The following is a 26639-nucleotide window of genomic DNA, read 5'->3' on the forward strand; positions in this document are numbered from 1 at the left end:
AAGAGTAGAGAAACTCTCATAGTAGGTCTTGGGAGGAGGCAGTTTTGTGATGTTGGAGGAGAGATGGGGCATTTTCTCCTATCCTGGGCAGAAGGCTAGAGCTGAGCCAATAGTATTAGCAGGCAAAAGCATGTCTGATGTTAAACTGCTTCCTCTTCAAACACCTCAGTTAGTGGAGTCGCTCTGCAGGCCTCCAGTGTGCTCTGCCACTGCCTACCTTTGCCCTCCGCTGCAGCACCCCATGAAGGCATGCCTCAAGGTCATTCCTCAAACTTTTATTTTCTTAAACTTTCTTTCCTGCCCAGTCAAAAAGTTATTTTTGTTAAAGAAGAATCTTTAATGGATGCATTCAAATGTGTGCAGCACAAAGGGAGAAACAGGCTGGGTGTGTGCTAAGATGATAGCAGAGGAAGCCCGCGGCACACAGCCTGTATTGCGCAGCCTTTTTCTTCTGGGGGTTCTACTGAGCCTCTTGAACTCTAGATCGCTGCTTTTGATCAAATCTGGATATTTTTTCATCAGGTACATCTTATTCTCTATTCCTTCTTCTCTCGAGTCTTCTCTTCCCTTCCCATTCCATCTCCCCTCCATTTTACACACAGCTTACAAAGAGAAACTGGGAACCCAGGCACTTTAACTCCTATCCCTAAGTCTTACATCCTCATGTTTTTCAACTTCCCTCTCTCATCATCCCACTCTCTGAAGTTGAGTATTGTGTTTCCCTTTGTGCAAAGGCTCAGCAGGGGACATTTGTCAGACTGAAGTCTAGCTGTACAGGTATTAAAGTGCACAAAATAGTAAAGGCTTTGATCATGCCAGCAGATCGAAGTTCACTTTTAGTCATTCCTCATTTGGAAAACTATCAAATATACACTCGGTGCTGGGTTCTGTGATAAACTATGTAGGGGGATGGGGGACAGGAGTGCAAAAGGTGCCCAGGGAAATAGTTGTCTTGAGAGACAGAGAAAACTTCTCCTCTGAGACTATCTCCTGCTTGGGCATATCCCTCAACACACAAAGCCCGAGAGCATCTCACTGCCAAGGTTCACCAGATGGACTCTAAATTTGGAACAGCGTTATACATGAAGTGCACTCCACTGGAGAACATGAACTGCCATCAAGTCCCTGAGCCGGGCAGTCCCTAACCTTAACTTCCTGACTGCCCTTGTATAAAGGGATCTCATCAGCTCTGGTGTGATGGTCATTACTGAATAGTTTCTAGGATAGTTATACACGCCCTGCTCCTAATGTTTCCAAGAGCTCTAACACAAGCTTTTGCACCTTCTTAGACACTTCTGTTCTTTCCGGGGTTTAGATCAAATCCTGACAAATAAGAACCATTTAAGTGTCAATGACCTAAAGATCCCAACTGCTTGAAAAGAACAAGGAGAATGGTTTTTGGACTTAAACTTTGCGGGGACTGAACTTCGGTAGCATCTAACCCTTGGAAGGCTACTAGAGAAAGCATAGCGATGGCTTATATTTATATACAGCTTGCTAAGATACCGCATAATCTGAGTATATGACTGTCACTGATATAAAATCCCTTGTGCCTTTTTGTGTGTTTATCAATAGTGAAACCTAATGCTTGTTTATATTTAAACAAAACGTAAGCAAAAATCAGTTAAAATTCCTTCTAGTGGCATTAACGGTCCAAGGTTATTATATGGAAGAGTTTCAGATCTGGGTCTGTAACAGAATTTACATAGTATATCTGTATACGTTTTATTTAAGATCTAAAATAAATACAAACACTGACATTCTTTTTTAGGTAAACTACAGAGCAATGACAGACAACATGTAACAATGCTGCTACTGTGTCACATGTGTCACATGCTTACATAAGACTGATACCCCCACCACTCCCTGGAGGGCCAGAAGCACAGGTTGTGTTTTTAATACATTCAGGCTGTTCCGTCTCTAGTTACTTCCTCCAGTAAACACTCTCACGGATTTATAGAATCCTGATTAGAAGGACAGTGTATGATCACCCATTGCAAACTCAAGTTCTCTGGAGTCGACCCTACAGATTGTGTAGAACATCGTGATTGTAGTGAGATGGAATGCTACAAAAATGTCTTTAGTCCTCTCAATAAACACTACCAACCATTCTATCTGACTGAACATCTTTGTCACTATTAGGTAAGACATTTGAAATGTATTACATAGTAGATCATTTGCTTCTATCAACTCTAAGACTAAAGACAGCATCTGAGATATCCCCTGCTCTGCTCTGATGAGCCTACCTGGTGTCCATATATCAATGAATTTGGTTCATATTGACTCACGGATTTGTTTTGTTCTGTGTCTATAAGAGTTCAAACAACCTCTGCCACAGTGGAACTTGATCTTTGTGCCTCAGCCATGGTCACTCATGTTTGCTTCAGAATAATCTCATACTCCTGGAGCAGGCACTGCACTCTGAGTCAACACCAGAAAACTTCCCTTCACCCTTTTGTCAAGGCAAAGGAGAGACAGAGACAGAGACAGAGACAGAGACAGACAGACAGAGAGAGAGAGAGAGAGAGAAGAGAATGTGTCTGCCTGTACATGCACATCTGTGTATGTTTGTGAAGAACCACAATCTAATGACTATGTCCATCCAACTAATTCCTTTCACTGGATCCTGACTTAAATGAATTTCTGGTAGAGAAAAGATTCTCAGATAATCATGACAGAATACAGAGAAATTTTGCCTCACTTGTCTGGATGTTAAGCACCTGACATCCTGGAACTCAGTAAGAAGGCTGTCTTGCCTAGGGCAGATGGGCTAGTGAGACTAGTGGTACAGACTGAGAGGCATAAGGAGGTTAGCCAATCTGTGTTATCACCTGAGTTTCAGGGCTAAAGAGGAGAGAGGTAAGGAGAAGCAGGAAGTCTTTGGTAGGCTGGTCTAGAGGGAAAGTTGCAGAATTTTGAGGTAGTTCAAAAGAAGAAAAATAGGAACCGCCAACAACAGAAATTCATGAAGGAATAAGTAACTTTCAATGTGCTGTTCATGAATGAGATGGCTTTTGAGGTTTTAGGGGTCTTTCAGTAAAAGTTTAAATGGCTTTTCAATGATGTAGGGTGCTCCTTTTAATATGCCTCTGGACTGATGCTGGCTTCCAGGAGCTTGGCTTTACCTGTCTTACAGAACTATTAAAAAGACTTTGGCAGCAGCGAAGTCATTATTAGAGAGAATGGGAAGAAAATGGATAGGGTCATTTTCAGCTGAAGTAATTTCCCCGATATAAGCTGTGTGATCGGACTTTTAAAACAGAGAAACACATCTGAACCATACTTCATGGTAAAATAATGTAATTTCTTTACTTCTGAAAAATACTCCCTGCTTCCCTGGTCCATAAATTCTGTTAATGAGCAGTGGGAATACCAGGGGCACGAGGAAGGTCTGCTGGCTCAGCTCACCTTTCCTTTGATAAGCCTGTATGTCTTGTTGCATCCTCATAGAGCCAAAGTTCACCTCCAGGTGTCCTCATGGCTCCTTCAGGATGCTCTATTGGGGCCTGGCTTTGGCTCACAAACCCCATTTGCATCATCTCTGTCTGCAGTTCTCTTCTCCACGCTTTCCACTTGGCTGTTTGACTATCGCTACCACCTCACTTTCCAAGAGTCATCTTCTGTTGACTGCTCCTCACTGTCAACACTGATCACTGTCACACAAACATCAGTGCATCCGACAGGAGGCTCCCACATGCACTGTATCCTGCTATGGGGCACTCCCCCCTTCACCTCCCCCAACCCCTGCTGTAAGCACTCCAAAGACTCCTGATGCTCTTAGGGTAGGGATGGTAGGAACAGAGAAAGGGAAAATGAGAGAACACTACGGGTTCCCAGTGGGAAGTTATCTGAGTGCTTGCTTCAGAGAAAGCAATGTTTTAAGTGAATACTGCTCCCCTCCTGTAGCACAGGCTGCTGCTGCTACCTGGGAAGGACACAGTGGATGCTTCTGAAGTGGAGAGGCTGGGAAGGAGGGCGGGAGTGGGGGTGCTGAGGCTGAGGGCAGATGGGGAATACATAAGCAGAGGCTCAGACTCAGAAGGCCATGAGGTGTGGCAAGAGTGGACGACTCGGAGACTGTGGCAGAAGGACAGAAATGACTGTGAAGGAGAGGAAGGCAAACGCATGCCTCTTTGGGAGCGCTGGCTCCCAACAAAGAATAATACACTCCAATTAAACAAACACGGCATGTCTAAAACTCCCCTCTCACGCTTAGGTTGAATGCATGGAAGCGTAACTGGGTTCTGTGGGTCCTGGAGACCAGAAGTGGCTCTCTACCATGTGCCTGAGTACAGCTGAGCCCTGGACTCTCAAGTGAGCACGTCACCATTGCCTGCCTCTACAGCTGCTCTTCACCTCTCAGCCAGAATCAAATGTAAAGACCAAGCAGGGACATTAATGTAGGAAAACCCTGATCGTATTTATCTCTCAGCCCAGCTTGGTCCACGTTCTAAATGCTCACCTTTCGTGGTCATCCCACACTGTGAAGCTTCTGAGGATGCCTTTGCTTCAGGAGGGGAACTTACGTTGGTACTAACTTCTCCTACCACTCCCAGCCCCGGGGAGAAAACCAGGGGTAAGAGGGCTGTGGTGAGGACATGCTTAATCATTCTTCCCATGAACCCCAAACTCGGATGTGTTCCCCATCCCAGCTGACAACTCCAGTTCAGACCCCATCGCCACAGAACAATGGGCAAGAGCTCTTGACTGCTCTTCCGCTCTCACACTCCCCCAAACACAGAGACAGAGTCTCACTGCATAGCCCTGGTTATGACTCATTTTATAGACTGGGCTAGCCTCAGACTCACAGAGAGACACCTGCCACTGCACCCGAAGAGCAGAGATTAAAAGTGTACCATACTATGCCTCTCTCACACATACAGTTGATTCCCTGCATGGCAGCCAGGACTGTGCTTTACAAAAAGTTCTTTATAATTTTTTTTGACTAACAAACAATACTTGCAAACATTTAGAGGGCATTGTTCCTGTATATCTGCAACATGTAATGACAAATCAGGGTTATTAGTCAACTTTGAAAACCATTTATTTGTGGTAAAATCATCCAAATATCCCCATTTCTGCTTATTCTCAAACACAAACATTGTTACTTAACTATGGTCAGTCACCCTACTGTGCATCTGAGTATCAGACTTTCTTCTATGTGACCTTGACAGTGCGCCCATTGACCCTCTTGCCCTGGTAATTCCTGTTTAAACATCAGACTTCATCTACTGGGAACCCTGCCATGCATCTTGGTCTTAGCTACTGGGTCTAGCTGCTCCTCTTTGTGTATCTCCTGGGGCACCAGTCCGAAGCTTCTCTCCTGGGACCCAGCAGACAGCTGGCCTAGAGTTTCTCTTCTGTAAACATTCTACTGTCTCAAGCGCTCTCCTGGCTTCCTTCCTTCACGTGTGTGCAAAAGCCAACTCCTTGACTTTCCCTGGTCAATAAATCTGGACAAGCTACCCTGTCACCTGTGATCCCATTTCTTTCTCTATGTGCCCTCTTGCCTGTCTGTCTATATTTATCTGTCTTTCAAACTATTGCCTGGCTCGCTTCCTATTTTATTATGATCATTGGTTATCTAATTACATCAGTAAAATGTGCACTGTCTAATTACATCTTTTATCTGCTGGCAAAAGTCAAGCTTTCTTTTAATAATATTTGCACAATTAGTATTTCTTAAATGGGTAATTCTGATTTTGAGAGTTGCCTGAGAACTAAAATCACAGCGGTTTTTCTCTCTTAAACCTTGCTAATCTAACAGCTGCGTCAGGAAAACTTGGTAAGGCAAAGAAGAACAGCCCTTCTCTCAAGGCAGGAGCACTGTGAGGTAGAGACATTTCTTGAGTGAAAGAAGGTAATCAGAACTAAATATTTAATGAAATACTGCCATGTGGATGACATAATAAATGCAAAGGCTCTCAGTACATTAAAACTAAACGCTCATATCATATATAATCTGACGATGTCCTCTGTGGTTGCCTATCAAGATCAGCAGTGACATTTACATAGTAACACATGAATATCCATGGCTGGAAGTAAATTCAAATGTAATTTAGTTTGTTTTAAATATGGTTTTCAAAATGGAAATGTGGTCTGGATAGAGATTTGGGCCTGTGCTGCTTTGCTTGCAGCTTGAAGGACTTGTTCAGTGTAGAGGGTGTGCTATTTGATAGTCTGCAGATACACTCTTTTTTTGGTTGGCCTTTATTCTTCTACCTTCAATTCTGTTTTAACTTTTGTTTTTCACTGTATGTGTATGTGCACCACTTGAGTGCAGTGCCCAAGGTGGCCAGAGAGGGCGCTGGATCCCCTGCAACAGGAATCTCGGGCACTTTCGAGCCACTTAACATGGGTGCTGGGGATGGAGACCCAATGCAAGGGCAATATGTATTCTTAACTCCTGAGTTATCTCTCCAGCCCCACTTTATTTCTTAATAATCATACACATATGCTTATGAAAACATTTTAATGAAATTTTGAATATTCATATACATGCACATATTCATATATAAATATTCAACATCCCTTCAAATATGGGTTATGAGTAAAAAGAAGCGGACTACAGAAACTGTCCCTCATAGTCTTCATCCCTCCCTACTTATGGCCCTTTTTAACTAAGCTTTTATTATTAGAAACCTTAAGAACTTTCGAAGATAATTTCATGCATGTTTAAACAGTAACTGCTAGCTATATGTTAGCAGAACATTTATATACATACTACTATTGTGACATTAATTATCTGGTGCACACAGGTTTTATATGGTCCAAGGAGCTCAGGACCCAAGCAGTACCAAACATCAGATCAGTCTCTAGCAATCGGCATCCAAACACAGGTACCCTTGGCCTTCCTTGGGATCACACTGCCCAGAGTCTGGCACCCAAAGTTGGCTCAGGATGAAGTTACAGTAAGAGGGCACGTCTTCAGAGGCCTGATGTCACTGTCACCCGAAGAGTTACAGTCGTCATCACTTCCTAGTGACTATCTATTGCTGCCCATATGGAAGATCAGGGGAAAAAAAAAGCCTCACTTAAAAGTGCTTAATAAATCAGTGTGTGATAAATCAAAACTCTTGATAAGGCCAGAGATAGGTGATGCAAGGTGTTCTTCCCATTGAATTAAAAGCTTCTAGAACAAAGGCTCTGTCTCTGGACGTTTTCCTAACCCCTCTCCATACCTAGCAGCCCAACTTGGTTTCCTCTTTCAATAACACACATTGTTCACCGACAGAATGAGGCTTGGGAATCAAAAAGAGGAGATTTCTGACCAGATGTGACAAGAAGCGACCTGTGCAAACCTTCAGAACACACCTCGGCTCCCTTATCCGTGAGTGTGCACAACGTGTAGTAAAGCATTTATTCCTTCTTCAGGCAGCTCACAACCAGTGAGTGATGATTACCTGATTACCTGAACTGGGGCTAGATTTTTCTCCAAGCAGAGAAAGTCCATCTCACTTCGTTTTAGTCTTTTCCGTACTTCTAAAGCAGGGTACACTGTATTTTCCTACCATCTGAGTGTCTAAGTAAGCTCAGCTGCTATGACAGAATACTTCTATATGGCTTATTTCTCACCAGTCCAAGATCAGTGTGCCAGCAGGTTTCTGGTGAGGCCTGCTTCTCACAAATGGTGTCTTCTTAATGTGTCGATATAAGGTAGAAGATGCAGGCCAGCTCTCCAGGGACTCATTCATAAGGGTACTGATAACATTCGTGTTGTCCCTTAGGACCTAACCACATCTCCAAAGACCTAACTTTTAACATTAAGTTGGGAGTTAGAATCTCATCTTAGTAACTTGAGAGGTGACATGAACATTCAGAGTGTGAACATCAGGGCCCTGGTGGACGGGGACACAGGACACTCATTGCTCTTTAATGCTTGCTTTCTGTCCTCCATTTCTTGCTGAATGGTTTCCTACACATTGACATTTTTCTTGTAAAATAGTTTAGAGTCCGAGGGTGGGATGCCTGAATCTATTCACTCCCAGCAAGCAAAGCGTGCCTTCTCTTATAGACTCATTCCAATGGAACACTCTTAACCTTGTAACTAGCCAATCAATATCCCTCACAGAGGATTATTAGCTTAGGAGCACTAATTGGCTGGGGCAATTTTCCTCACAGTTTAGAACATTGTTATCAGAAACGCAATTAGACTGTGACAACAATTTATGATCACCAACTGTTCAACTGAAAATACTTCATAGCTGAAGATGACTTAGGGGAGGGCAGGTGGCTTAAAGCTAGACTACTGTACCACACTCTTGCAGTCTCATGGAGGTGGAGATCTCACGGATACTGTGTCTCTCCTGCTGTCCCACAGGAATGATTCACTACAGACTCGCCCCACCATGTCTCGTTCTTCCCCTTTGGAAACAGGCAGAGATTCAAGATTTGCTGAAACAATGAGGGCAACAGAAATCTTAATGCGGGTGATGACTCCCAAAGCTTAGAGAGAGAGAGAGAGAGAGAGAGAGAGAGAGAGAGAGAGAGAGAGAGAGAGAGAGAGAGCATCCACATGTGTCTAGATTCATTTGGAGGTCAGAGGTCAATACTGAATGTCTTTCTCAGTCACCCTCCATCTGTATTCTGAGACAGAGTTATGTCAGTAAATGTGGAGTTCATGGTTTTGCTGAAACTGGCTGGCCAATGAGCCTGAGATAGTCACCTGTCCTTACCTCTCCAGCACTACACCTGACTTTTCTGTGTGTGCTGGCATTGAACCCAGGTCACCTGACCATTTTACTAGCTCCCTTGATGGTCTGCATGTAACATAAGATGCACAGATTGCACGCATCATTTCTTTGAAGACCCCAACGATTCACAAGAATAATTAGGTCGCCTCCAGTCCCACAAAAGACAAAGGCTACACTGTCATACGGTGACTTGTCTAGTTTTGTCATGGTTTAGTCATAATATAATCTCGGCATACATGTGAGCCTGTGCTCTGGAATTATCATTTCAGGGTCCATATTATCTAATATGAGGTAAGGGTGACCATCTAAGAAATTGGCTCCCAATCTCCCAGACATTTTTTTCTAGCATTTTCCAGATGTTCAGCCAAATTTCAGATCTGTAACATGATTCTTATACTGTCTGTGTGAGCTTTTTGGTGTTTGGGGGGGCGGGGAATTAGTGTGAGATTTCTAAATATTTAAGGCTCCTTTCCTGATTTCTTGCTTATTTGTTTAGTCTCCCCCCCTCCCCCGCCCCCGCGCCCCCTCTAGACATGCCTTGTGCACACCACACCTTGTCTAAGCCCTCTGCCTGTAAGGTCGCCATGTCTCGGAATCACCAGCTCTTTTGTTTGTTCATCTTTTAAGCAAAGACTTTAATCATCCTTTGTGTGTCCTCCCAGAGCCTGTGCTGAGGCACCCTCCGCTGTATCTCCACAGGATACTGACACTGTACGCCAAGATACCCATCTGTCACCCACTCATTAGTTCCCTAAAGGCAGAGATTAGTTTTGTCCGTCTGGTCTGTATGAGCCGTGATGCCTAGCATGGTGTCCAAAGCACGCAAAACAGTCAGCAAATGTTTTGCAGACTGACAAGGAACACGAAAGTTTGAATGAAACTAGCTCAGACCCCATCTGTTTACCTGAGGAAACATACCATCACACAGATCCCTTTGGCCCAAAGCTATTTCCAGACATAGCAGACTTTCCTCGGGGAACAAAATCTGCATTGCCGGAAAATACAACTGAAGCCCTTTGGAGGTTGGAAACATTTCATTTATATTTGTCAGAATCAATAATTGCACTGAATAATAAGCATTAGTTATAAGAATAAAGAATTTATATTTATAATTCAAATCACCTGAATTCAAAATTCAAAATCACCTGAAACTATCTTAGGAAGGCCTTCGTTGCTAATGTTATTGGGAAGGTCCTCAACACCTTCTCCCTTCATGCACTCACACAGAACAGTACATACATTACAATAAAACCTACAGACAACTACGGCACCATATACCTCCAATCGCAGCAGAGCCATAAATAGAGACCAGCCTGGGTAGATAAATGGGCTGTAGACCAGCCTGGGCTACCCCATAAGGTTCAAAAACCAAAAAACAAAAACCAAAAAACAAAACCATAACAAAAAACACCCCAAATGTTCAGTAAGACAGCTCAGTCGGTAAAGGTGCCTTCTGCCAGGTCTGATGGACCTGAGTTCAATCTCAGGGCCTACATAGTGAAAGGGAAAAACTGACTCCCACAAGTTGTCCTCTGACCTCCATATGTGCACTGTAGTGCACACATAAATAAATCAAAAAGCAGAAGAGAGCAAACAAGTAAATATAACAGAAAAAAAAATAAACTCTCGAGAAGCCATTATAAATAAGACATGCTGTGCAAAATTTCTTGCACCTTTCTCTTTAAAACTCAATGCAGGGCCACTTATCCTTTGAGGGCTCTATGCCACACATATTCCGGCAGTGAGGGAGAGCTTTGAGCATACAGGTGTGGGCAACATCTGTCTGTCTAGTTATCTCCTAATTAAAGAAAGAAAGCAAAACTGCAGGAGCAAAAGGTATAATTATTTAAATCACACACACACACACACACACACACACACACACACACACACACACACACACACACTGCTATTTTATGTTCCAGAAAAAGATTTTCTGGTTTGACATTACTCACTAGAACATAAGCCAGATGTCTATTCCTGCCTAGTTTGAGGTGGTAAAAACTGCTTTGTTTTACTTTCCTTTTGTGGGGCATTGGGATGGGGATGGGGATGGGGATGGGGATGGGGATGGGGATGGGGATGGGGATGGGGATGGGGATGGGGATGGGGATGGGGATGGGGATGGGGATGGGGATGGGGATGGGGATGGGGATGGGGATGGGGATGGGGATGGGGATGGGGATGGGCATGGGCATGGGGATGGGGATGGGGATGGGGATGGGGATGGGGATGGGGATGGGGATGGGGATGGGGATGGGGATGGGGATGGGGATGGGGATGGGCATGGGCATGGGCATGGGGATGGGGATGGGCATGGGGATGGGCATGGGGATGGGGATGGGGATGGGGATGGGGATGGGGATGGGGATGGGGATGGGGATGGGGATGGGGATGGGGATGGGGATGGGGATGGGGATGGGGATGGGGATGGGGATGGGGATGGGGATGGGGTGGGGGCGAGGATAGGGAATATTTACTACTAAGCAGTTGAATATTTTTCTGTCTACTTACTGAAGTCATATAAACCTTTCTATAAATTGCCTGGTCACAAATTTAGTGCAGTGTTCATTTAATATGTTCTTTGTTTTTTAGCTTTCAAGTTTTTTTTTTTTTAATTTTTCCCAGATTTACTTATTTGTTGTGCAAATAGTATTCATGGTTTGACAGTTGTCTTTTAACTTAGCTTACAGTGGTTTGTTTAGTTAATGCCTCACATGGGGTTTTAGGTTTTCATGCAGCCGAATTTGTCAGCTTGTTTTTATGGGATCAGATTTCATAGCATTATAGGGAAGACGTTTTGCAACCTTTTGCAACCTAAGATTAAAAAGGCAACTGGCCTGGAGCGCCTTCCTGTTCTTCCTTCTCAGCCTTGAACTTACAAAGCACATGATGTCATCACAGCTGGCACTCTGGAAAAAGTTACTTTGTAAAATGTATTTTAACTCTGAGTTTCATGCAAGCATAGAATGTATTATATCCACTTTCACCTTCCATTAACCCCACCCCTCCTTCTTTCTCTGACACATTTCTTCTTCCCATGATGCCCCTTCCCTACTTTCCTGTCTTCAGTGTGTGTGACCTACTGTGTCTAATTAGGTTTCCCGTGTGATCACAAGTGGGAAATATTATTGGAGCATGGGCAACTTATCAGTAGCTACATCACTGAAGAGAGTGTCAATCAACTCTCAGGGAGTAGTGGGAGTCTCATCAGCTCCCCCCATTTCCATGATGAACGGATGACTGGCCCAATCTTGAGCATGTCTTGTTTGAGTAACCACAGCTACGGTGAGTTCATAAGTGGAAACTCTGTCTTACCCAGAAGAGCTCTTTTGGAACACACCTTCTACCCACCAACTCTTACATCCTTCTGTGACGCTCTCTGGGTCTTACAGGGATGACTTCTTGTTACACCGATCCTAGGGATGGAATTTTCCTCATGCTTGTGTGGGAAACACTTTATGGATTGAGGTTAACTCCTCAGTGCCACGTTCCTTGTCTTACATTTAAATTCTTAGATTCATTTAAAGGGCCAGAGAGAGCACGCATAGAGAAATGGCACCTGCAATCATGCCTGACTACCTGAGTTCTTCTGCTGGGACCCACATGGTGATACCAGGGAAGGAGAGCCAACTCCTGAAGTTGTCCTCTGGCCTCCACAAATACATTGAAACAGGTGTGCACAATGGTATACAAGGACCCCCTCACCCCCCCACACACACATTAACTAAATAAAACTATAATAGATTCATCTGGAAATACTCGATAATCAAATTTAGTATTATGAATATCCTTCACAGATAAAATGTGAGCTGAAATAATCCCTATTCTGTATATCATTTTAATTTTTCATTTAGTTCTAGATGCAGTTCTCTGTGACAGCCACAGGCACCATCAGTGTCTTGTTTCCTCATTCTCTCTACAGTGCTAAATACCTTTTAGAAACATCTTTAGTCCACATGTACAGGAAGAGTTGGGAGATTATAGGGAAAATATACATACACTCATACACTAATTTATGTCTGGTAATATGGCTCGGATCTGAAGCCCTCTGAAGGCTTACATATTGAAGGCTTGGTTCAGAGGTGAAGCATGAGAAATGTCAGAAAGGCTTTGACCTCAGCAGTGGACACAATGGTTTGTTTTGTTTTAATTCATAATTCAATGGAACTACTGAGAGGTGGGGGAACTACAGCACGAGGTCCAGTTTGAGGAAGCAGTCTCCTGGTCCTTCCTCATTTTCCTTTTGCTTCCTTGGCCCGGGAATGAGCAGCCTTCTCTGGCACATGCTCCCACTGCTATGACTTCTATTTGACCTCAGGCCCAAGGAACTGGAGCCAGCCAGTACAGGCTGAAACTGTAAATCAAACTAAGTCCCTACCCCCAAAGTTGTTTACTGGGGTATCTTGTCACAGCAATAAAAACACACCCCACAAATAAAGCATCCACTCATTAAAGCTGTATGGTGGGAAACATTTAAAACCATCATCTTTTTTGTAGTGGGTTGGCCTGATGCTGCTTGTATTCTAAAGCTAAAACTGGTTCCTCAAGAGATGGCTGTCCCCTACAAGCAGATCATCAGGTGCTCTGAGATGCCACCTTCTCCCCAATTTAACTGGTCAAACAGAGGCTAAAGCCTGTGATTGGGCAGTGGAGGGGAAAGGTGGGGCTGGAGGCTTGAGAGGGAGTTGCAGGTAGGGAGAGAAGGGGAGAGAGGAAGAGGCGAGTGGAGGAGAGAGCTGCCATGAACCAGAACTGCATGGCCAGGAGAAACAGCAAGTGATAAGGGGCCTTGTAGCCAGAGAGCTGGGGACTAAGTTAGTATAGCCCTAGATCTGCCCAATCTAGGCATATGGCTTATAATTAAAATATCTGAGTTGAGAGTCTATCAATACAATAGATGCAAATAGTCAAGGAACAAGCAAGACAATAAACACAAATAGTCAAAAAAAAAAAAAAAAAAAAAAAAAAAAAAAGGAAGGCATTAAACCCAATTACGTGAACACTCCCGTGATCACTGTTTCTAAGGGCTTATCAGGATGACTGAAGTATCTGAGCCTACTTCCCGGATGTCCTAGCCCAAGGTCATTTTCATGTGTGAAGCCTACTTCCTTGTATCGCTTGTTCCTTGACTATTTGCATCTATTGTATTGCCAGACCCTCAACCTAAAACTGACCTTAATACATGCATGTAATCAAAATGGTATAAAAGCAAAAAGGAGGAGGGGGTATGGGATTAGGGGTTCTAGGGAGGGGAAATGGTGAAAGGGGATGACATTTGTATTGTAAATAAATTAAAATAAATTAAAAAATATCTGGATTGTGTGTCATCTATACAGGCTTATTAGGATTGTAAAATCCAACATCTTATCATATTTATCATTTCTAAGTCATGTCCTTTATCTTTCTGATTTAACACACACACTCACACACACGCACACACACACCTTACACAGGCAGAAGTTTTGATTAGGTCAAGAAAAAAGGGAATAATCATAGTAACACAAATAATTAAAAACCTAAAATAAAGTATCATCAGGCTAACGGATCAACTGTTCAGGTTTGTTGAATCTGACAACATTAAGAAAATGATAATGACTCTCTCAAGTTTAATCGCAGAGGATCGATCAACAACTTTGAGAAGTCACAGCTGCAGACGTAAGCGTGCATGTCTTCAGGCTGCCAACAGGACGGCGGAGATTAACAGTTGGCACCCACTCACTGCTTATCATGTGCCACCAAGTCACTGGAAATGCAGAATATACAACGATGCATCTAAGGCCCACGACTCCGAGCAAAGTACTGGTGTCCCCCATACTGCAGAAAGGACCTCAGCTCATGAGTCTGACAGGTCTATGTGTTTGTGAGGGCCTCAGCCAGGCTTTGAAGCCAGTTTGCCTGATATCATAGCTGTGTGGTTAACATGACTGTACTTCAACTCCACCAAAAATAACCCTAATTACCACAATAGAATCTCCAGACATCCTCGTTTAACAGCCAAGGCTGAGTTAAAACAGGCAGTTAGCAATTACTTCCTCAAAGCTCCTAAGCAAAGGCTAGTTTGGATTTAATGCCCCCCACTGATAAGTTTATTCCTGAAGGGGGAATCCCCTCAGTTAAGCTACCTTCCTCATTATACAAACAATCCCACTTCTTTAGCTACTTTAGCTTCAGCCTCCTCCTCCTCTCTAACAGAGGTAACAGTGATAGCAACAGCATATGGAGAAGACTTAGAAACTGAAATGCAAGAGTCCAGTATTATGTTTTTCATGCCGTGTAATAATTCAGTGGTGAAAGCAGCAGCCACACTCAAGTCCCACTGTGGGTCTCTACAGAGGAACATCAGAGATGAAATTAGGCCCGTCTGCCAGGTGGGCGAAGTGGCATGGAGACTGCCAGGAGATGCCCATGAAACATCCTTCCTTATGCCAGCCAGGATTTCGGGAATCAGTCACAGTTTCAAATTCCCTGATGTCATTTTGGAAGGAAACACTGCTAAAGGTGAAGAGACACTCCCAGTTCCACTCCTGCTGATGCCTCACTTCTGGAGAACTTTCCCCAGCACCAAGCAGGCCTTGCCTGCAGCTCCAATTCCCTGTGCCTCAATGGAAGATGCCAGAAGCAGCAGCAGCAGCAGCAGCAGCAGCAGCAGCAGCTTAACCTGCCTTCCACCAAGCCCAGCTCACTTCACTTTAGCCAGAGGGAACCAGGCAGCTACAGAAACACAAGACTCCTGAGTGACTAAAGGAAATCTGCTGTGACCCCGAGGGTTCTGACGGTAACCGGTTCTGCCAAGTCAAAGGCTTCTTCCCATTGTAGTCAGGCTGCCTGGAACAGTGAGCAATATATGATCCCAACCTTTCACTTATATCCATATCCAACACCAAGGGAGCAGGCTCTCGGCGCTTGCTGACAAATGAAGAAAAGTGAGCATCTGGGAAGATTCTCTGGGAGTGAATATATGTGTGTGTATGTATATGTATATATGTGCATGTATATACATACACACATGTATATATACATACACACACATATATATACACACATACATATATCCAAAAATTCATATATAAATGTGTATAATGATATATAAACTATATATGAGTATATACACAAATAAAAACAAGCGTGTGTGTGTGTGTGTGTGTGTGTGTGTGTGTGTGTGTGTGTGCGCGAACACGCGAGAGCACGCGCTCATGGTACATTTCTTGACTTCTTTCTATCACAGAAAACTTACAACTATTAAAATACAAATGCAGTATGCACTGCGGTGGCCAAGGAGGCAAGTGTGAAAAGGCCGAGTCCATCAACTGAAACAAATCCACGCAGTGACAATGAGTGCTTGAGAGTTACTTGTGACTCAGGCCCTGTCTCATCAACTTTCTCTTGCTGCACACACCTCCATGTGGTAGGTGCCATGATTATCTCCACATGACAGATGTGGCACAGACAGGGCTAAGGAGAGAGATGGAATTAAACTCCTGTCAGTAAGCCAGAAGTCATCGCCCTCTGTGACAGGCAGCAGTTCATGGTAACCCTCTCCTCTCAGGGTAAATGGGCATCAGACGGACAAGAAAACAAGCAAAGAAGAAAAGGAAGCAGCTTTCTGAACACCTTCTCTGCACTGGATTCTGAGCTAAGCAGCATGTGTGCGTGTTATCTCTCCCCCTCCCACCTCTGTGTGTGCGTGTAGTTTGTATGTTTGTAGTGTGTATATATGTACATACATGCGTGCATGCGTGTATGTGTGTGTTATCACTTGATAGCAGAGCCTGGCACACTAGAGGCCCGCTCCTTGCAGGCTGTTTTTGAAAATGAAGTAAGGTATGTGTCACATGCTTAATATGGTGCCCAACACATTGGAGACACAATTGTCACTGGCTACTTGGTATAGAACAAGCAGTTTTAGAAAACACTGAATTAATTTAGGATCTCCAAGGTCTCCAGAAGCAACTTCCCCAGGCAGCAGAGTTTTGATTCTCAAAGGCTTTAAGTAACAAAGCAGGCTGCACTTTTATTACAAAAGCACGCAGTTAAAACACTTGGCCAGCTTGTCAGATTTCTATGATTTATGAAGTCTGTGTGGGCTTCTAGACATGCAAAGCTTTCTGTGCCCTTATTTGAAGCCTCATGATATCTTCCAAGACTACACTAGGATATGTTCTTCACATCTTGAATTTAAGGCGTTTTGTTTGTTTTTTCAGTTTCTTATTGGTGAACAGAAATTATACAAGGTAATAGATTTTACTGTGGTGTTTCCACGCATATGCCTATAAAGTAATTTAGTCGTATCTTTTTCCTTTATCTTTTTCAGTCCCTTTATCTATTTTAGTCCCTTTTTTACTCTTAAATCTCTTTCCCCAAAATTCTGCACATGAGAGAAAACAGACAAACTTGTCTGTGTATAAATGTCTTATTTTTATCAACACAAAGATCTCAAGTTCCATTCATTTTTCTGCATACAACCTCAATTTGTTCTTTGTAACTAAATAAAGCCCACTGCCTGTGCAGACTACCTTTCCTTTATTCAGTCATCCCCTTTAAGGGTACCCTGGCTGACTCCGTAATGTGGCCATTGTGGCTAGCACCACAGTAAACATGAGCATGCAGGTTTCTCTATTCTTTTGGATGATACACACAGCAGTGGAATAGCTGGATCATATGTTCGGTCTTTGTTTAATTTTTTGAAGAAACCTCTTTACTGTTTCCACAGTGGCTGGTCTCACTGACATTATCAGCAACTGTGTTGTAAGGGTTCGTTCACCTACCCCCATCCTCAACAGCATTTGCTGCCCCTTTCTTGTCTGACCACAGTGAAGTTCTGAGTTGTACTTTTGGAGGTACTGATGTTCACCATGTTTTCATATACTGGACACCTGTGTTTTCTTTTATTATTATTAATGTATGCTACTTATGTGAAAGTGGGTTTGCGGTAATTTTTATACACCTGTATAAAGTATTTTGATAATTCTGAATCCTTCATTATCTATACTTATCTGACCCCTCAACTCCCAATGTTTCTTCCTATTCCCTAATAGTTCCTTAATAGTTCCTCTTTCTACAGTAGTGCCTTAAAAAAAAAAGATATCCCGAATACAGAAAACAAGTGATATTCTCGAAAGGCATCCGTCTATTTCAGTCACTCGCTTTTTGATTGGATTATGGTATTATTAGATCTTTTGGTGCTTAGCATGTTGAGTTCTTACCGTCCACAACCATAACCTATCCCTATCAAATCCTCCTAATATCTCCAGCCTTTAATTCTGGTTTCAGGTTGTTGTTGTTTGTTATTATTGCTGGGTTTTGATACAGGGTCTCACTATGTAGCTTTGCCAGTCCTAGAACTCAGTGCATAGACCAGCCTGGCCTCAAACTCACAGAGATCTATCTGTCTCTCCCTTTTGAATGCTGGAATTAAAGGCATGTACCACCATGGCCTGCCCTCTTAGCATTCCTAGTGGCTGCGTTAAAAAATGGCAGGTGGAAGTAATTTTAATAATACAATTTACTTAATCTGACAGATCCAAATTATTATTCTAATATATGATCAATAGTGACTAATGAGCTATTTTATGTTATTTTCCGTATCAGCTCTTCGTTTAGTACAAAATGTAAAGTATCTCAGGCCTGGCCACATCATCCGTGCTTCAGAATCACATGTGGCTAATGGCTACGGTACCACACAGAGACACATTATCCTCTCTGTAATTATCTTATGAGCAAAGTGTCCTTAACGAATCTTCACTTTGTGCAATCAAAATTATGAGGGATACACAACGAATTATTACTTTGCCTCCCACTGCTCTGCAATTCTAAATACATCAGGAGCATTTTATCACTTAACCTTCAACATTGATAAATTGGTCCCTACAACATTTAAACAGGTAGCAATGTATGTCATGTTCCAGTTTATAAACCATCAAAGACAAGAGTATAACTAAATCCACATGAAGGATAGCAGCCAGGTTCCTGGTTGCCTGCTGGCTGCTTGGTCTTATCCCATCCAAAAGACTTTTACTACAATGATACGCACATCTCTATTTAAAGGGCTGGTATAAACCTCGGGTGCTCTTTAAACCAAGCTCAGCAGCAGGCAGAGCCAGCTGAGATATAAGGTGAGGATAGAACGGTATGTATTCAACTTGATCTCTGGGCATTCCCTCTTCATCCAGCACTTAGCCCTCTGGAAACCTGGGTCCTCTAAAGACCGAGAATTTCCTGCCCACAGCTTGGTAACCAGCTTATAAGAGAGATCATATCCATGAACAAATACGTGATTTATTAAAAAACAAAATCACAAAACAAATAAAAACTGGGATGAGAAGAAAGAGAAGCTTTGCAGACCTTAGAAATGGCTCATGCAACAGTCTACCTTGGATAAAGTATTTGAAGAGAAGAGGGCAGTAGAAACGACACTGGGCAGCCTTGCCTTCCTCACATGGAGGAGAGCAGCCATTTGAAAAATTTGGCAACTCTGTGAAGAGCGAACTGCAGCAGAGGCTCAAAGCCAGTTTGGACAGTAGAGTACCGTTGTGTGTGTGGCTCTCAACGGTGCACTTTGCTTACTGGTAATCCCAGAGCACCACCCAATTCATAAGCACCTCGAATGCTGTGTGACAGTCAGTTCTCATTTCCCTGGGGCTTTTTACTTCTCTTTGAAAATGGTTCCCAAAAGACTCACCAAAGAGAGAAATGACCTATCAACACTACATTGCAACACTAAGTTGGAGGTAATTACTGTACAGTAACAGCGCATTGGCCCAGTGAGTGACAAAAGATATTAAATGGATAATAAAAAGCCAAGACACTCATCTTGTACTATCTGTGGTACTATTGGGATAGGAGGTCTTCTCCTTGCAAGTTAGTTCAAGTAGAGAGATATAAGCAGGATATAGCTGGTTATATTTAAAATTGCAGCATTCAGTAACATGTATGGTCCACTGAATTCTGGAAGTTCTACTACAAGACCTTAGTAGAGCTAGAAAATTAATCTCTCATGACTGGTGAAGTTTTGCCCACCCTTATGTTCCTGCTTTACTTAACATTATACTACAAACTTATAAAGATGTAAATGAAAATAACCAGGCAATAAATAGTGGGGTACATAAGACTTCAATGAGTATTAGACAGATAAAAAAACAAAAACAAACAAACAAGAACAAGCCTCAGCAGATTCTTGAACTGTACTTCCTAGGTTTGGACTACTTGGATGCACAGAGCAGGAAGTAGGTAGACCTGGAACAGTCTGATTCCCCAAATTCTAGCTGCACCCTGCATGGGCATCCTTGCTATGAATACAATCCAGTTGGCATGCATTTTCCCCTCTTGATTTTGGGCCTCTGCCACCTGCTCTGGCTAGTGGGATGTGGTGCACAGGTAACTATCCTTAGGAACCACCCATATGTGTGGCTCACAGTCTTGCTTTTCTTAGAAAGGATACTGTGCCCTCAGTGGGATACTTTGCCCTCAGTGGCTTATGGTGTATAGGACCAGGAGGGTGAGAGATGAGTTAAGTGGCACCCAGCTGACCCAGCAATAAAACAAGCACTGGCTGTTGCACACCAGTGGAACTGACAGTCTACCCAGCAACAGCTGACTAGCTAGACAGAAATACTGTATACTAATATCACCAAATCTTGTCCTCACCCTAGACTTTTTTCCTAAGGACTGTAATTTAATATGTATTTTTCCTATCATTTAACCTTGACTTGGATTCCTTCACTTATATTTTATGTTCCATTCAAAATGGACTCATTATAATTCTTGACTATGTCTCCTGGTACTTCAAGCCTTTTCTCATCTAGCTCTCTCCTAAACTCTTATCCAACAAATTTAGATTGTTCCAGGCCAGGTTCACACGCCACCTCTATAAAGAATTCATTCATATAGGCTCCCTGGCTATATGAATGAGCCGCTATGAGTCCCTAGGCCCTCTGCACATGTATCACAGTTGTGTAGCTTGGTCTTCTTGTGGGATTCCTAACAGTGGGTGCAGGGGCATGTGGTCAGGAAAAATATATATATTTATGTATAATACATATATATGTATATATACATATATAGTATACACATATATATGTAGAAGGGATTGATAGATAGATTGATTTTACTTCCTAACTGCAGTGTGTGTATATATACTATATATATGTATAGATCCCTTCCTCATCTATATTCCCCATATATTATATATATGTATATATATATATACACACATATACGTGTGTGTGTGTGTGTGTGAGAGAGAGAGAGAGAGAGAGAGAGAGAGAGAGAGAGAGAGAGAGAAGAATTCATTCTGATTCTGCCTTTAAAGTTACTATGATAGGTATCTTCTGGTATTTGGTTTATTAGTCTCACAACACTTCCTTATCCTCTCACAAAGTCAAGGATAGCAAGAGCTATGCAATATTTGCCTCTGTAATCTCCACGACATTTAGCCAAAGCCCTTAAACACTATACTGCACTGGGAGCACGGGATGAAGAGGTGAAGCTGGGCCTGAGATATGTGGATGCTGACACGGAATAGCTGGGCAGCTCTGAAGCAGCCAGCTTTTTGTGATTCAGCCTCTACATATGCAAATTGAGACAGCACATATTTCACAGGATTGTTGTGAAAAGTCAACATGAAAATGAATGCAAATGCCTCCCGGTGTTGACATATGGTAGCAGCTCCAATCATGAACGTGATCATGACAGGCCATCACGAAGGCTACTTTAAAAACATCTTTGATGGTGGATCATTTTCTCTCAGAAGTTAAGTATTAAAGGGTCACAATAATGACTCTAGTTCCAATGAGCTGTTTTCCCACTAGATGAGGTTTCAGTGAGCTAGTGTCTGGCTTTATTAAGATGCTCAGATATCCATTACTTTCCTCTATCCTTTAAATCTTCCAGGTAATTACCACAACAAATTTGTTACAGGAATAAAACTTCTTATTCATTAGAATACCTGTTAATACAACAGGAGGAGTCCCAGTTCAAGAACAATCATTACAGTGAATCAAAGGCCAGGGTTGGGGAGATGGCTCAGTCAGTTTAGAGCTTGCTTTATAAGACGGAGACCTGAGTCTTGTTTCCCAGAACTCATACAAAAAGGTCAGGCTTGGTGGCACATGCTTATAATCCCAGCATTGGAGAGATGAAGACAGGCTGGGTCCCTGGGACTTGTCCAGTCAGTGAGATGCTGGTTCAAAAGAACAAAAAGTAAACAAACAAAACCCACCCAGGGTGGACTGTGCAGGGTAGGTATCTATGATTATCCTCTGGTCTCTACACATGTACACACACTTGCAGGCATGGCATTCACGCATAACTAGACACTGTACACTTGACAACACTGTATGAGAGTGACTGGGGGTGTGACTTTTACATATACACTCACAGGCATGTGCACACACATACACACACAAACAGCTAATCATACAAGTGACAGCGTTGTCTGAGAGTGACTGGGGGATGAGACATTTCTTGGTGAGACTCTTTATCCAGTAAGAAAGGAAATTGTATTTTTATAAATAACAAAGCTACTTTTTTAATTTATACTTTCAGATAGTAGATTTTTCTGTTAAAGTCATGTAACAAAACCTGTTCCATGTGCCCCATATTAACTACAACTGTGTACACACTCCATCAGAGAAAAAAAACTGATCTCTCTAAGGACAAAGCCATGGTCAAGAAGCTCAAAATCCAGCAAGTGGGCAGGCAGGCAATGCCCAAGAGTGACCTAGGCTTGGTGTGCATCTGTACGGAAGGGTCCATGGTTCAATGGAGACCAGAGGCTGACTGAAGGGGCAATCACCATGCTACTCTGCTGATGTCCCAGAAATGAAGACCCAGATTGTGAGAGCTACTGAAGAGTGTTTATGTGAAGTTTCTTGGTTTTTAAAAGCTGCCTTTTTTGGTTTTTAATTATTTGGGCTTAGAAAAAGAGGCGATTTGTGTGCCCTTTGTAATTTGTGACTGTTGCACTAGGTACACTAAATTATCCTTCGCTGAATTTCTAAATATGAATTTACTCAATTAACCCTAAAACACACAGACTTCCTCATTTACAAACCTCCCTTCCCTCCACTTTTCGCTAGTGTTTTCAGTTGTCACCCCTGAGAACACGTGTCACTGCCTGGTATCTCAACTTGAGCGTCTTCATTTCTTTAGGTTGATGTGCATGTGGACTTGTGTATAAAACCTCTATGATCGTCTCCAAGCCTCCCTAGGTACAAACGATAGCAACTGAGATTAGGAAGTGTCTGCACTGACTCACTCAAGTCCCACCATCCCTTTGACCCCTTTGTGGGTCAATGCAGAAGACACAAATCATCTTAGTCACTCGCTGTTGCCAGAGGGAATGGCCTGAACCCACCAGGCCAGAAGGAAATCGGGTGAGCACTCACCGCCAAACACATCCCCGTTCTGGTAGCTCTTCCCTTTCTGTGCTTCCTCTTCATTTTGAACAGTAGCGACATGCTTGGCAGAGGCACAGCCCATAGCTCATTCGGTCAGCTTCAGCTGGGCTGAACTGCAAATCATCTCTACAGACACCGGGACATTGCTTTCTCTCTCTTCAAGCACACAGGAAATCCACCTTGAGGCTGTGCTGGTAACTGTGTGTGCACCTGCAAGAAGAGAAAGCTGGATGAGAAAGAGAGACTGCATACCTGGTATTGCTGCCTGGGGGTGGGTGGCTGGCCAGCAATACACATCCTAATCCCTGGCTTCCACACTCAGTGCTGAAAAAGAGAAGTGCAGAGGGGCATCCCCTCTTGATCCCAGCTCAGAAGGCAACATAGGAAGGCATGCTGCACAGACCACATGCTGGGAAGGAACCATTTTCAAAGAGAGGTAGAGAGCCCTCCAGGAATGAGAACTACCGATTGCCACACAGCATCCGAGGTGCTTGTGGATTTGCTGGTGTTCTGGAATCACCAGTAAGCAAAGCGCACTGGCCAGAGCCACACTGTGCCTTCCTGCCACCCCTCACTGCAGGCCAACGCTCACAGGTTTTCTGTTTTAGGAGATCTTCTTCCTTCTCAGACTGAACCATGGACTTGGTTACGCATCTCCAGTTGGCCTGAGTCAAGACTCAGACTTACTGTGTTCACTCTATGCCCAGCTCACTCACTGTTTTAAGGATTGAGTCGAATATGTAGGATGATGGAGAAAAACAGAGCTCAGTCAACTGTCTAATTCCCAGCATGGCTTTGCATGTCAACTTGTCTCTCAAAGGACTGTTTATGAATAAACCACTCAGAGCTGCCCCTCATTCTGACTGAAGTGAGATTACCTTCCCTGCTGCAGTGAAGGTAGATATACAGATTCTCAGGGCTTGCTATTCCCGGTGTGCTCAGATACTTTTGCTTGTTTTGGCTGGGTTTATCATCTGTCTCATTCAGCCATTCCAGCCCTGTAAATGAGGTACTACAATCCAGGAGCTACTCCTACTGAAATACAGCTCTTACCATCCCTCTGCCCACATCCACCCCTGACCAATGTAACCCTTAGCTCCTCAAGGCCCTGGCAAACCCAAGAAAACACCATTCTTTACCCTCATCAGCACCCATGTCCCACCATCACCACCCCCATTCTTGCTATGAAGAATCGAGCCTGTCAAATCTTAAAGATGGCACTACCAAAACACAGCTGCAAGCTTTATTTTTCAACAGGCTGGCTGGACCCTAGGCCCTTCCTAGAACACAAAGGATATCTATGGATAGAGAAATCTGATCATTTAAGCCATAAAACCTCAGCAAAGAGCGCCTTCTCAACAACCTAAGGAACGCAATGAACGAGATTAAGTTCAAAGGCAAAGATGCGGAGTCAATCCATGCAAACAGTAGCTGCAGTAATACTATGACTATAATATGAGCTGCCTGTATATAATCCCTCAGATTATTCTATCACTGATCATGAGAAGAACGGATATAGTGCTTGGAGAAGTGTTGCAGAAAATGAAGCTTTGTCTCCTAGAGAGTCAATGCTAACGCCTCTTTCACACACCAGGGGACCTTACATTAACACATTTCATCTTTTTAAGGTTATATGAAATCTGGGCTTATGCATGTACACACTAACCCACACACAAACAAGCTATTTTCTATTACTTAGCAGTAATGCCTTTGAAACAACTCTATTTCTCAGGAGCCTGGTGGGGGAGAGCTGCTGACAATAAACACACACACACACACACACACACACACACACACACACACACACACACACACACACGGCTGTAACAGAATCTATGGCAATGTACAATTCAAAAGAGCAGACCACATTCTGACTGGGTGGTGGCAGCAACTAGACAGAGGAAGTGGTATTTCTTTGGGGCACTAAAGATCTGGTAGAAAGTGACCAATCTGAGAACACAGTGACAGCATGCAGACGTGAGGAGCAGATGAACTAAGGCCTGGACTGAGGAAAGACAGAGCACATTTGTGTGCTTGCTCCAGAGGGGCCAGGGCAGGAAGAGGCTAGCACAGCTAGCGCTTTGTGAAGAGCCTGGAGAAGGTGGGGCTTGCCATCCCCACCCAACTTAGTAAAGTCAGTATCACACTTCATAGGGTAGAATGGTTATTCCCCCTGCCTCCTTCATTTGGTCTCCGAAGAACCACCACATGAGACTGGTCTCTACAGGTAGGAGACAGGAGGTGAGAAATCCTCCCGAGCAGGCAGCCTCTAAAAGTTCTTGTGGTGCCTCCCCCAGCCAGTGCTGCTGTGGTTTCTGGATTCTGTCAGCACCTTCTCAGCTGGGCATCAGCTCCTTCCCCAGCTCAACAGCAGAGCAGCAGGTCACAGGATGGAAGTCCCTTCCTTTCTAAGTAGGAAGTTTACAAGCAAACCACCTCACACAAGCATGGGGGAGACAAACCACACAGACAGGAACCTCTCTCAGCACCTCTCACCACCTCTTCAGAATCAAAGCAAAAACAAAAAAAGAAATGAACTAACACAATTACCAGGGTTCTGAGAAATAAGAAGTAACTCCCCACTCCCTCCCCTGTCACCTCAGGTGACTCTGTTTTTAATTCCCACTTCACATTTGACATTTCACGATTGTGTGGTTTCTTACAAAGACTTCTGAAGCCTTACTCTTGTCCAGGTATGAATGTTCAAGACCCTCAACAGATGAAAACGGAGCAGTACCAACACGGCATACACCATGCTTTCCCTTAAACACATATTTACAACAAAAATTACTTTACACATTAGACACTGTAAGCGAGTGATGGTGATTACTAGTAAGTAGACCCATTATACTGCACTGACGCTCATGGAGACCTGTTGCTCTCTATGGAATGAGTCAGGACTCTTAGGATCTTCATGGACCATGAAACTGTGGACGCTGAGACCACAGGTGAGAAGAGACCTCTGTAACGTGGGAAGCTGACAAGAGTTAACCTCCTGACACCGAATAGCATTACAGCTAATTTAATGTGAAGCTGTGCTCACATTAAAAATGCACTAGGACACAAAGAGTTAAAGTTATATGGAAAACAAATGTGTTGCTTCAGGCTGACAAAGATAAAATGTGTGAGATGATTCTTAGAAGGAGGTCTCTGTTACTCAAGTATGGAGCGAGGGTCAGGTTAACAAGGACATTGAATACAATTTGTATTCAATTCAAATGATTTCATAAGATGGCTCAGTTTAGTTATATACATATATGTTATTCATTACATACATATATTACATATTACACACACACACATAGTATATAACACACAAAGAGGAGGTAAGGTAGAGGAAAGAAGTGAGGGAGAGGGGGAGAGAGACCTTGAACTCTTGGGCTCAAGTGATCTTCCTGTTTCAGTCTCTCACTAGCTGGGACTGAGGGCATGTGTCACCACATCAGGCGAATTACACTTTAATACTCTCTGTCACTCAATAGAAACTGGCTCCAACCACCACTCCATGTGACCCTTTCTTCTGAAATATACCATAGCATATAGCTTA

General features: G+C 43.3%; 1 protein-coding gene across 3 annotated transcripts in view; it reads right to left on the bottom strand.

The window, feature by feature from the left end:
• The window catches only part of C10H1orf21 (chromosome 10 C1orf21 homolog), a 208590-nt gene that overhangs the window by 103375 nt on the left and 78576 nt on the right, over positions 1 to 26639 (bottom strand). For all 3 annotated transcript variants that reach the window (XM_034512847.2, XM_076941336.1, XM_076941335.1), the window contains exon 2: positions 23081 to 23302. In XM_034512847.2, coding sequence (XP_034368738.1) covers positions 23081 to 23174 — 94 coding nt within the window. In that variant the 5' untranslated portion in view covers positions 23175 to 23302. The remainder of the gene's footprint in view (positions 1 to 23080; positions 23303 to 26639) is intronic.

This window comes from Arvicanthis niloticus, chromosome 10 (genome assembly GCF_011762505.2).
Source record: "Arvicanthis niloticus isolate mArvNil1 chromosome 10, mArvNil1.pat.X, whole genome shotgun sequence".
In the NCBI taxonomy this organism is placed as follows: domain Eukaryota; kingdom Metazoa; phylum Chordata; class Mammalia; order Rodentia; family Muridae; genus Arvicanthis; species Arvicanthis niloticus.